Source organism: Photinus pyralis, unplaced genomic scaffold (assembly GCF_008802855.1).
Source record: "Photinus pyralis isolate 1611_PpyrPB1 unplaced genomic scaffold, Ppyr1.3 Ppyr1.4_LG7, whole genome shotgun sequence".
Lineage (NCBI taxonomy): Eukaryota > Metazoa > Arthropoda > Insecta > Coleoptera > Lampyridae > Photinus > Photinus pyralis.
This window is the reverse complement of record NW_022170738.1, coordinates 17,722,607-17,735,814: the sequence shown is the minus strand read 5'-3', so window position 1 is coordinate 17,735,814 and position 13,208 is coordinate 17,722,607. Positions and strand designations below refer to the sequence as shown.

General features: G+C 35.9%; 1 protein-coding gene across 1 annotated transcript; it reads left to right on the top strand.

Moving 5' to 3' along the window:
• LOC116175993 (arf-GAP with coiled-coil, ANK repeat and PH domain-containing protein 2) lies at positions 1–12,609 on the top strand. Its single transcript, XM_031494405.1, has 13 exons — positions 1–192; positions 243–359; positions 414–587; positions 634–862; positions 3,780–3,875; positions 3,922–4,127; positions 4,176–4,292; positions 4,340–4,549; positions 4,598–4,885; positions 10,967–11,322; positions 11,369–11,532; positions 11,578–11,798; positions 12,185–12,609. Exons 1-13 carry the CDS (start codon positions 140–142, stop codon positions 12,330–12,332), a joined length of 2,379 nt encoding a protein of 792 aa, XP_031350265.1. The 5' UTR covers positions 1–139; the 3' UTR covers positions 12,333–12,609.
• Positions 12,610–13,208: the final 599 nt, after the last annotated feature.

The window sequence follows — 13,208 nt, the reverse complement described above, 5'->3', positions numbered from 1 at the left end:
CAAATGACGTTGCAACCAGCTGATAGTTTATTACTTCCTAGTTTTTTTTTGCATTTTTATTACTCCTGCAACTGTCAACTAGAACGTGACTCATAAACAGAAGAAATTAGTGATTCGTGCATTCGCTTCGAGTGCAAACATGAAGCAAAAAATTGATTTAGAGCAGTGCCTAAGTGATTCTCCTAAATTTAGGTAAGTATTTAGAATTATTGTAATTTTGCATAAGGACCTAAAATTTGTAGGCAACTGTTAGAAGAGGAAGAAGCTAGTATTGATCAGTTGGAAACAAAATTGGAAAAAATCTTGAAGATGTGTGGTAGCATGGTCGATACCGGAAAAACATATGTCGCTCATCAAAGGTACGTAACGATCTGCCTTTTCGTTCAATGTGCACTTATGTTATTAACTTGTAGCTTATTCGCTAATAGCTTATGGGATCTGAGCACTCACTTTCGCGAGGATTCCCAAGTGTTGGCCGCGTTAAACAAATTAATCCACAGTCTGCAAGAGATGAACAAGTTTCATACCATTCTTTTAGATCAGGCTTCAAGAACGATCCTTAAGAATCTAACATCATTTGTTAAAAAGTGAGTACGTATTTGCCTGACTCGTCTTTAAATTGTTTAATTTTAGCGACATCAAACACGTCAAAGACAGCAAGCAGCATTTTGAGAAAATTTCCTCGGAGAACGATAACGTATTAGTTCGAAATTCGCAAATGGCGAAAAGTAAACAGAACGAGGTCGAAGAAGTTCAAAATTTATTGGTAGCCACACGGTCGTGTTTTCGGCATCAAACTCTTGATTATGTTTCCAGTGTGTGGACATTGCAAGCAAAGAAACGACACGAAATATTGGACACAGTGAGTTTCTTCAGCTTGGAATTTGTTTATATACAAATTCTTGGTAAAAGTGAATTTATCCTCTGTTTTTGTGATGAATAGTTGCCATTGTTTATTATGAGTCAAAGTGATAAATCTGCCTTTAATATTCTTCTAATCTTGTGTTCCTAAATTAGCTTAAGATAAGCTTTTCTTATATTGGCTTCCTTCACTGTGAGTCATGGTTTGCATGTGAAGATTAATTACTATGTTTAATGGGCACCCTGAATGATTCATTTGAAGGACATTCATTTTTAAAGAGTTTATTATAATATAATCACCTGATCTGATTTGTAAAGTGTTCAGTGTTGGATAAGAATTCAGATTCATAGAGTCCACAGTTTGCAGTGTGCAACTTTCAGTTTTTTAGTCTTTTGTTTTAAGGGCTTTCTTTAAATTTAATCTCCCTTTTTCCATGTACATATTCAATAAGTGAAATGCCATCATACTCCAAAAACATTGTTGCTATCAGTTTTCCGTACGAAGAATGGGGTTTTTGGGGGTGGAGAGCTTTTATGGAACAACTGCATTGATCCCTGTTTTGTGGGAGAGTATAAGAATCAGTATCTTTATTACATGCCAAAGGACTAAATGTTTTATTCCTGAGGGTAACAAGGATGTATGGGATTAAGATGCATTTCAGTCCTGTAGAGTATAGGTACACTGTAGTGCAGCGGAGAGCCGGCGCTAACTCGCTTATTTGAGGTAGTTTTTTTTTCGGAGTAGAAAGAATTGGGACCCACACCATTTTGTTCAGAAATGTTTGAACCTTCAGAGTCTCGCTTTACGACATTTTCCCGTTGTCCTGACAAAAGTTATAGGCCGCTAAAGTTGAACTTTACTCATTTTCGCGCGCGCGACTACACCCCCGAAAGTATTTATTTTCTCAGCAACTAAGCGATATACATCAATAATTCCTTTTGTAAAATGAAAGTACATTTATAGCAGAATCTAAAGCATTCATATTTACCTACCTTGTTATGCACAGTTTTTAGAAAAAAGAACGTCAACTTCCAAGATTCGTGTAGCAGATGAAAAGTGCGCACTTTGAACTATCATAACTCTTTATTTCACAATATCGATTTCCAATATTTATTGCTCATTCGATGCTCCAAAGCATTGTGATTATTTTATTTCCTATACCATTACAGTGAATTTTTCATAATAAAAAAGTTACGGTCATTTAAGTAAAAACCTACCGACCTCGCCGAGTCGGGAGTCGCGAGCGAGACGGAGAGGGAAGGATAGTCAGCAGCGTTCGCGCAAGAAGGAGCGATGCGTAAGAGGTGTACTCTACTAAGAAATTTGTCTCCGAATAGTTTACCAAAACTAGCCATATAGGCCGTTTACAAATGCATTCCGCCGAGTTGCATTGTAAAATTTCAAACAATTCATTACCTCCTTGTATATCAGCTCATTGGTGAAATATACAGGATGTTACATATAAGAAATTAAAAAATTTGGGTGGTAACTGGGAAAGGGGACAAAAACAAGCATTTTTTCCAAATAAACCGAGGGTTCAACGTATTTCGTTTAGGAGCCACCCTCAAAAAAGTGGTAAAGTTTCCATTTCTCATTTAATTTTTTTCTCAGCAACCATATAACAGTTACAGAGACTGGTGATAAGTCTTTGAATAGGTTTGCTGTATGCCCTTTCCGATTTTGTAAATAATTTTTCAAAATTCCTACAGGGGTGCGAAAAAAATGTTGATTTCAACGAAATTTGGTATCTGGTGGTTTTTGACTATAAAAATCACGAATCTGAAATTAGGTTTTGAAAATCGAAAAAGATAATTCCACTGTAATTCTTGGCCGGACAACGAAAATGGAGAGAATTCTACGAAGTTTGTTTTGTAGGTACATACGGAACAAAATTGTTGAACAGTTTTTTTTGAGGTCAGAAAATGTTCTCCGACAGTGGCGTAACCAGTACAGTAAACGTCAATATTACACGTTCTGCTAATGGTGTCTACCTACATTTCACAAAAATTATTGATGTATTTCGCTTAGTTGCTGAGAAAATAAATACTTTCGGGGGTCTAGTCGCGCGCGCGAAAAGGAGTAAAGTTCTACTTTAGCGGCCTATAACTTTTGTCAGGACAACGGGAAAATGTCGTAAAGCGAGATTCTGAAGGTTCAAACATTTCTGAACAAAATGGTGTGGGTCCCAATTCTTTCTACTCCGAAAAATTTTTTTGAACGATTTCGCGGGTCTCCGCTGCACTACTGTTATTGTTGTTAGTGTTGGTAATAAGCTATACCAATTTAATTTGCAAATTTGAAAGAAAAAAATTGTGTTTGATTGTGGGATCAAAACACTGGGTCTGTTTAAAAATAGGATTGTGCAGAAATGAATATTCAAAAACTGCTGAAGCTTTGGGTGTTAGCATTCAGTAACTTAACCAGGTCGATAGCATCTTTGATAGGCCACATGGAAGAGCAGTGCTTTCTCACTGAATGTGGTCCTTTTTCCACCTTGTGATATTTGTATTTTTTTATGTATATTTTTTCCCCCTTTTTTGTTTTTTTTTTGGTGGAAATAAACATTACTATTATTATTATTATATTTTTCTATTGGAGTCCACTTGATATTTTCATTGATTATGTTCAGAAACTCTTTCTAAACACGTGGAATTACTATATGACAATAATTAATTCGTGAAGATGTTATGAAGCAATTATTTAATATTCTTATAGTAAAATACCTTGATTAAATACACTTAAACTTAAATCGGATGGATATTTATTGGTTGGTAGAGCAGCTTTGGCTGAAACCCCGTCCACTTAAAAATAAAGACCAAAAATAGATAAATAAATGAAATATGCAATCTATAAATCTCTTAAACATAAAAAAATTTATAAATTGTTTCTATAATTTTTCTAAGTCAGTGATTTTTAGATGCTCTCTTACATGCGTGCCTGTTCCACATATTATCACCAAGGATCTGACTTATGCGAAGATTTAGATCCGTTCTTTAACAAATTAAGCGACGAGGTAATTGGCGTTTTTAAGTTCAGTCTCTCTGCATTGTTGTTTTTAGATTGTGCAACTCCAAGAAGAATCGTACAAGATCGAAAAGGAATTAGAAAATCGTCACACTATCGTTAATAATAAAGAAGTAATTTGTACTTCGTCCGTTAAGGGTGCGCCAATTTTAGAAGGCTATCTGTTTAAACGGACCACAAGTGCTTTCAAAACTTGGAATCGGCGGTGGTTTTATTTATATGACAACAAATTAGTTTATAGGTATGAGGTTTAGGGAGGTGGGTCTGGGTGAACGAGATAATTTTGCAGGAAGAGAACGGGCGAAGAGCATGTGACTGTGATGGAAGATGACCTTAGGATTTGTACTGTAAAACCAATTCTAGAAGGAGAACGGCGGTTCTGCTTTGAAATTGTATCGCCCTCGAAGTAAGAATGAAATTATGTGTTATTTGTAGAGGTAAATCAATTTTTAGGAGTCACGTCTTGCAAGCCGATTGCAAGGAATTATTCGATGCGTGGATTTCTGCTTTGCAAAAAGGCATTGGTGCTGCAATTCAAAGGTTTCATGGTGATATTAATACTAATGATGACAATCGGCGCGATTCGGGTACTAGTACTGCTTCCACTTCGAGCGGCAATGATTCGCAAGCGATTAATAGAGGCAACAATAATAAAAATAGCAAGTGAGTTTCATAAATTCGACGCTTAAAAATGGAGTTGGTTCTTTTTAGATTGTGGTTACAGCTTTTGAAGATTCCCGGAAATAATTTTTGTTGCGATTGTGGTGGTGCTAATCCACGCTGGGCCAGTATTAATCTTGGTATTACGTTGTGTATTGAATGTTCCGGAGTTCATAGAAGTTTAGGTGTACATTACAGTAAAGTGAGATCTCTAACGCTCGACGATTGGGAGCCCGAAAGCATTAAAGTAATGGCAGAGTTGGGGAATACAATTGTGAATAAAATTTATGAGGCGAATGTGCCCATAGATTTCGTACGTGCAACGCCGAGCTGTGTTGGGTTAGTACTTTTTCACTGTCTAGTGAGTCACTTAATGTGCTGTCTTCAATTTTCCGAATAAATATGTTGTGTTATTTGCAACCGTGTACCATTTTGGATGTCATTGTCATTAGTAATGATAGAAAGTTTAATGTTGACCGTTGAATCTATAGACATCTTGTGTCACAGTGTCGCACACCTCCAAAACACCTCGACTGATTTTTATGAAAATAGGTTGTGAAGCATATTTCCTACTGCTAGGTGATTAACCAGGGTGTAGCATCTAAGACCCCTCGAATCATAAGTCCTCTACTATAAAAGATTTTTCTCTGAAACTTTCTTATAGAATGAGTGGTTTTTTTTTGTATCAGTGAAAAATTGTAGTTTTGGCTACCCAGAGGTATAATTTGTTTAGGGGGGTGCCATTTGAAATTTAAAAAAATATGACATTTGGCGAAGGTCAATCAAAAATTTAATTTTTTTGATAAAGTACCTAAAAAAAATTAAGTGACTGTGCAAGAGATCTTAACCTGTGCCTCAGTCCAAAACTTAGCAGTCTGCGTGATTTAGTTTCTCTCAAAAAAAATTTCGAAGAACTGCCAAATTTTGACGAAAAAAGGTTATAAGAGAGAAATCGTTAAAGTTAGTGGTATAACATGCTACATAAAAAAAATAAGTATTTTTTTAAGTAGGTTCCAAATCAGTAATAAAATATGAGGTGTTCCATTGAAAAAAAAGTTTGATATGCTACTGGAATATAGCACGCTCCTGGTGATCAAAAATATTATGGAAATATGGGTACGGTAAATGTGTACAATTTTGCTTTAAGAGTTTTTTCTGTATCTTTTATGGTAAAGAAATTATGATCCTAGGGGTCTTAGGTGCTACACCCTGTATAGCCCATATGGTGAGTGAGGTGGGGTGAGACCGGGATGTATGTGACATTGACTGACAGGCGTTATCAAGTTCATTAGGTGTGTGAGGTGAGGGCCGTCGAAAACGAACATATGTCCCATCCAAGAAAGCGAGATTTCCCAAAGACACTACACAGTTTTTGAGGTCTGCTAGTGTTCAAATAAAATTCACAAAACTGATAGAGAGATATGGTCAATCACATCAATGAAATTTTAGTATGTGGGGAATGAACCATTTGTGGTACCTACGCATTGGGAACCAAAATAACATTAAATTGCTTGAAAACTGTTTTGATCTATTATCTGTGGTATATCCAACCACAGAACAACGCATTATGTTGAAAACTAATTCACAAATTCCAAGAAACGCACCAAAATCTGCATTGAATACTGACATATAATTTGAAAATCATCGCATGATGTCACCTACATCAGCCATAAGCATAACTCCGCCTATATGCGCATATCTTGTATTTATTGTATTATGGACTTTGACAACATTGTAGTTATTCTCACATATAGAAAGCATTGCGATATCTCTGTAACGCTACCATCTGAATGTGAATTTCACTGTAAGACTACATACTACAATTAATTAGGCTCATAACTTCATCATAGTGTTTTCTGCAGTTCTTATTTTTCTATCAAAATCTCTACTGTCAAAATTAATATTACTTTTAAGGTCCAATCCAATATTTCGACAATGTGTCAATGACCATAGCTTTTATTTCATACTGTCCGGTAGATGTTCGATTACACTATCATTTTGAGTCCGGTAGGTGAGTTATTACAGCATCAGAGCCGGTAAGAGTCGCTAAGCAACACTTACCGAACTGTTATTTGTATACATCAAATGTGACATCTTTACACAATTAATTAAAAACCCCAACATAAATTTGGCTGTAATTCTTTATTTCAAACATTAACATTGATTGTAATGAAAGAATTTGTATTGCCCTCAACACTAACGCCTGGGTTATTACTGGATGTCGAGTTAGTAATGTTTGATTCCTTCTGCTGTAGAACTTCAATGAAATTTTCGCCGCCTTGTATCAGTTGTATCATACGGGCAATCTTAACTACTCCTTCTACCGAGTCTTCGATGTATTTTTCTGCCGCCGATGAGCTTTTCCATGCCCCATGACGTTTTAACACCGAAACCCAGGCAAAAAAATCTTAATTCAAAAACTTACTGCATCCAAACCATTGAGTTAGAAAACTAACCAAACAGTATGCCAACATGACGTTTGCCTCTACTTGTTTCGCCCCATGTTCGTTCCTCCATTGGCAAAACACTTAGTACTCTTTTTCATACCTTGCGGCCGACTTCTTAGGAACCAACTTTTCGGTTGCTTCATGAGATTTCGACAGGATTGTATCGGGAACAGTGGAACATCCCACAACGTTTATACGTCCATTTTTTAGTGACAATTCAACTCATGTATAAAAAATCGCATAAGCCGCAGTGAAATTGTCACTTTGACAGCGGCAAAAGTTACCTGCAACTTTTCCAGCGACAAATGCACTAGTGGTTTTTTCACTTATTCATTTTCGAACCAATTATCGCATTATCCTTTCCCATATGACTAGTTTGACGTCTGTCAGTAATTGATTAGTTATGTGAATTTCTTGTTCGTTAAATTGTCCTGCCGAATTACACTCGAGGTTTGTATTTAAACCGAGTAAATTTGTGTTGTTGCAATTCAAATCTGTTGCCTTTTAGCAATTGAACTCGAAAAACTGTCAACCTAAAAATGCTCCACCTGCGGTGTCGCATTTTTATTAGTTGACAGTTTTTCTCGTCTAATTGCTAGGCAACAGATTTTCATTACCTAAACAACCCAAATTTACTCGGTAAAATACAAACCTCTTGTGCAATTATAAGTGACAATTCAACTCATGTATAAAAAATCGCATAAGCCGCAGTGCAATTGTCACTTTGACAGCGGCAAAAGTTACCTGCAACTTTTCCAGCGACAAATGCACTAGTGGTTTTTTCACTTATTCATTTTCGAACCAATTATCGCATTATCCTTTCCCATATGACTAGTTTGACGTCTGTCAATAATTGATTAGTTTGGTGAATTTCTTGTTCGTTAAATTGTCCTGCCGAATTACACTCGAGGTTTGTATTTAAACCGAGTAAATTTGGGTTGTGGCAATTCAAATCTGTTTCCTTTTAGCAATTGAACTCGAAAAACTGTCAACCTAAAAATGCTCCACCTGCGGTGTCGCATTTTTATTAGTTGACAGTTTTTCTCGTCTAATTGCTAGGCAACAGATTTTCATTACCTAAACAACCCAAATTTACTCGGTAAAATACAAACCTCTTGTGCAATTATAAGTGAAAAAATTCAATGTCAGCAAACTATAGCAACGGCCATTGCCACAGAAACAAGGTAATGCGATTTTTACAATATAATAAAATTTTGTAATCTTTGAAATGAAATAATGATGCAAAACGGACTTACAGTATGAAATAAAATACGTTAAGATATACGTCCGGTAGTACAAGTAACCTACCGGACTTATAACGTAAATAACTATTACTTTGACGGACATTTGAATTTCTTTTAAATAAACTTTTGACGTTAAAAAGTTAACACAATATCGACGTTGGTACACTACAATCTGTAAATGCGTACAGTGAACTGGCCGGCTAGAGGGACAAATGCATAACTACAAGAAGTAGCAATAATACAACGCGATTAAATTACAACGTTTATAAATACCTTTAGTGCTCGTGCACCTAGAGTTCTAGATGCGCTTTCAAGGTTGCGGCTTTCAAGTAGAATAGAATGGAAATCCATCCTCCAGCTCTACTCTGCACGGACCGACTATAGACTTCTCACTGATTGTTTCTTGATTGTGGAATTGAACTTGACCCTCCAGATGTACGTTGCACGGACTGCCCACAGAATTCTCTTGCCACCCAATGTACTGATTGGTTGATGGTTGTGCTGCACTGTGTAAGTGTGCCACACTATGCGTTTTTGCCGCTCCCGCTAAAACGCTCCTGTTTGACGGGATGATGATATCACACATTATTAAATGGTACCAGTCAGATATATGCGGTTTCGCCGCACCAAAAAGATGCAACCGCATCATATGCTGTCAAACCGCATCCGTTTTAGCAGGAGCGGTAAAAACGCACAGTGTGACACCACACTAACGCCGCTTAACGAATTTATATTTTCACTCATTTGTAGGTACCGCCTTTTATCTGTCGGCCTCATAAGCGCTTTATATTATAACGACGAATCGTTTAAATATCTCCTTCACGCTAGCATAAGCTTTTTGTCATTTAACGTCGGTAACGCGTAGACGTTTTTAACAAACTCTTCCTCGCTTTCATCCTACTTACAATGACCCGCCTCATTTATCTCATCCTGAATATACGTACACATAACAGTATGTATTATCTTATTCTAATTACGTTGAAATAAAATTGCACTTCTAACCGTGGTTATTACTTTATATTGCTAATTTCCTTTTAGCATCCTTACAGTTAAATACCAACTTAATAAATGAAGCAATTTATTTCCTTGCAATGCTAACACACACAATCTCTCACACAAAGTTATCTTTGCGTATCTCTTTACATTATGCATTCCTACTAAATTGTACAATTTTCCCTGCATACGGAATTCTAGTTACAGTCGTTATGACATCCGTAACTTTGTTTTGTCTCATAATACAAAATAATACCAATAGGCTTTTAATTACGCAATTGAATTAATGTTTCCATAGGGGAAAGGATTCTAAGAGGTTTCTAAGAAGACTGCATACCAATTTTAAGATCCTAACATGATTTTTAGATCATATTAAGAGTTCTGAAAGTCCTGAATATTCAAATGGTTCTAACGGTTCTACGAAAACTATACGGGCTTTAGATCCTACCAATATTTTCTAATACAACTTCAAGATTGTAAGAAGGCTCTACAGCGAACGTTCTTTGTAGGAAATTGAATGAGCTTTCATTTTGTAAATAATAGTGGTAATGAAAAAGTTGTTTTCGAGATATTGAGGAAAAACCAAAAAAGGAACATAAAATTCAAAATGGCCGCATGTTGCGCACCAATCGTTACACATGTACTTTGATCAGTATATGCATTTTCCTTTGTACATTTTGACTCAGGAATTAGACCATTTTCTGTTTACCATTACAGAATTCTTTTTTCTAATTTGGTTTATACATTAGTTTGACCTCGAGTTTGACGTTTGTTAAGAACTATGCAGGGTGGTGACTTGCGTAACGCATCATAGGGATTTCAACGTAAAATTCATAACATGCGATTATTGGCTCCCCAAATTATTTTAGAGCAAAAATGTATTAAGGTTTTTTGTAGAAAAAATTTTTTTACGTCAATCTACCGTATTAGTTTTCAATTGTTTGCATAATAAAGACGGAAAATTGGAAAAATAAAACCCCCATCTTTTTCAATAATCTGTGATGCCATGGAATTTTATAATACAAAAACTACGCCAATATCCGTCATGCCATGGAATGTCTGCTATAAAACAAATCAAATTCTATCAAAAAAGTATTATATTTAGAACAGCGAATTCAACATAAAGAAAGACCAAATTACTAAAAACGGTTTCCTAATATAACAATTTACAATAAATGTTCGAATAAGTCACCATTAACTCCAACAGTAACCAACTCGATCATAAAATCCATTTCGAACTGCTGCTACTTGATAACTGGATATCTTTTTGTTTTAGAAAATTCCATGGCATCGCAGATTATTGAAAAAGATGCGGGTTTTATTTTTCCAATTTTCCGTCTTTATAGGTATGCAAAAAATTGAAAACTAATACGGTTAATTGGCGTAAAAAAATTTTTCCTACAAAAAACTTTAATACATTTTTGATCTAAAATAATTTGGGGAGCCAATAATCACATGTTATGAATTTTACATTGAAATCCATATGATGCGTTACGCAAGAGCAGGAGGTTTGTGCACATGCTCACAATATAATCCAAAATGGTATACAGTGCAATTGTAAGCATCCAAATACTGGGACTTTTTCCTTACGAAAGCTAAATATGTATAAACGTTTAATTTAAATATAATTGTTTGAACGGTCCGATTTCAGGTTTAAAAATTAAAGAGACCACACATGCAGGGGACTCACTGTTCGCATTAAATTGTCAACCCAATAATTTAACGCTTGTGTTTAGTTCGGTGCGAGAGATGTGGATAAAGGCGAAATATGTCGAGAAATGTTTTATAAAGAAATTACCACAGTTTTCGAATTCTCCGCAGAGATCGTCTCGGCTCAGCCTCTCGAAGGTGAAAAAGTGGAGCGTTCGTAAGCTTCGCAGGCGACCTAAAAGTTGCGATAATAAAAAGGCGAATAGGATAACGAGCGATAAGTCGGATGATTCGCAAGTAGATAGCGAGAAGAGTGGGGATCCGGATAATGAGTCGAATGTATTATTATTCGGTGGCGATTTAGATAAGCAGGTTTTAGATAGCTCATTTAGTTTGAGTAGTGATCAGGAATCGACAGGAGGTGAAGACAACGAAGTGTTAGGTATTTTTACTACTTAAGTGTGTTGTTATTAACATCATTATTACAGCTGAAGAAGATATTTCTAAACTTCATCCCAACCTTTTATTGTATAAAGCTGCCGCCGCCCACAACTTACCAGTCATGTGCGAGGCGTTTGCTTTAGGTGCTGATAAATGTTGGACAAATTTAGATGATAAAAATCGCACAGCTTTACATCAAGCAGTACTTAGTGTAAGATCTATTTCACCTGTTGTTCAATTCTAATGCTCTTTGCAGGGTTCGGTTATGTCTTGTGCATATTTACTTTTAAATGGGGCAAAAATTAATATGCAGGATAACAATGGAAAAACGCCATTGCATCTTGCCACACATGGTGCTCACACTGCTCAAATTTGTTTACTGTTGAAGTATCGTGCCAATCAACATTTAGAAGATGACGAAGGTAAAGTTCCACTCTCAATTGCAGAGCAAATGGAACATGCTGATATTGTTACGCTGTAAGTATTTAAAAGGGGAAATAACTTAATCTTAAAATTTAGGTTAAGCTAGATAAGGGTGAAATTTGTACCCTTCAGGTCGCATAATTTTCTCCGACGCTTTCAGATCTATTGATGTGTCAGTGCAGATTTCTATAATTGGTTTTGAGGTGTGCTGTGTAACCATCATGTGTTCAAGTTCCACTGAACTAGTAGTAAGTGTAAAGTTACTTGTGCCAGTACAGAATGAAAATTGGCAACGCAGCACAGTATAATCTCAAAATCGTCTGTGGAAATGTGTACTTATAACATATTTGTAGAGCGTTTAATCTTTATAATTACACTTTTACAATTAGCAGTAGCGTCTTCTTTCCAAGTGAAATGCATAAATAGTAATTCGTTTATAGGTTGAGATTGGGAAGGTTAAATGAAGAAATGAAGGACGCGGATGTTGGTGTAACTAACGACGAAATGTTCAACGACGTAGTTCGCGATTTTTCCCAACTGGCATATTGCCACCCAGAACGGTTGGTGCGTCCGAGGCACGACTCTTAGAATGACTGTGTATAGATAATATAAAAGAAAAAGTATTAGTCTAAGTATTGCTTAAGTGCTTTGATCATTATACAAGTGGCCTAAGCGATTATGATAAAATTTGTGTGTAAACATTTTACATTTTTATAATATCGAATCTCTTCATTACTTCTTCGTAGTAGGAATAAGGTGTATTGTGTATCTGTATAAGATTTAAGGAAAATTTGTTTTTATTATTTCCTTTTTTATAATTGTTACCACTTTGTACTGTTGATTTAATTACATTTTATTGAACGAACATGTATTTTCGTTTTTTTAAATGTATAACCACCTAGCAGAGCCATAGTTTTTTTCTTTAAAGGATGCCGCCTGAAAATTTGTTCAAGTGTCCAAAAAGGGCCTATAATCAGCCTATAATTCTGATGTATTTCGTCCTTCATTTTTCTAAAATGGCTCTGCTGGCTTGTGGGACCTTTCTTTCTGTCCTCTTATCAAAGTACGGGGCGGAGGGGGAGTGGAACTAGTTTTATCCTTCATGGTACTCTAATGAAAGGTCTCAACGAAAGGAATTAATTTCTACCAACCATAGCCCTTCTCCTCGACCTCTTACCGTGGTCGGGTATATTCCCTTATACCTCAAGAACGGATTGTCGGAAGAGGGTATTCACAAAGGTCGATTGAGACGTCTCCAAGAAATATATCCATTGGTGATGTCAAAACAAAAGGTATTTCGGTTAAAAAAAATGCGCTATCTCACAATTTATACTTGTTTATAATTTAATTCATGAGCAAAACATCCAAATTTGATTTTGTTGGTACCATTATCTGTACAGAATTTTATGACCTTTAAGATGATGTGCACTCGATTGCGGAGGTGCACATTATTATTAGTGGGAG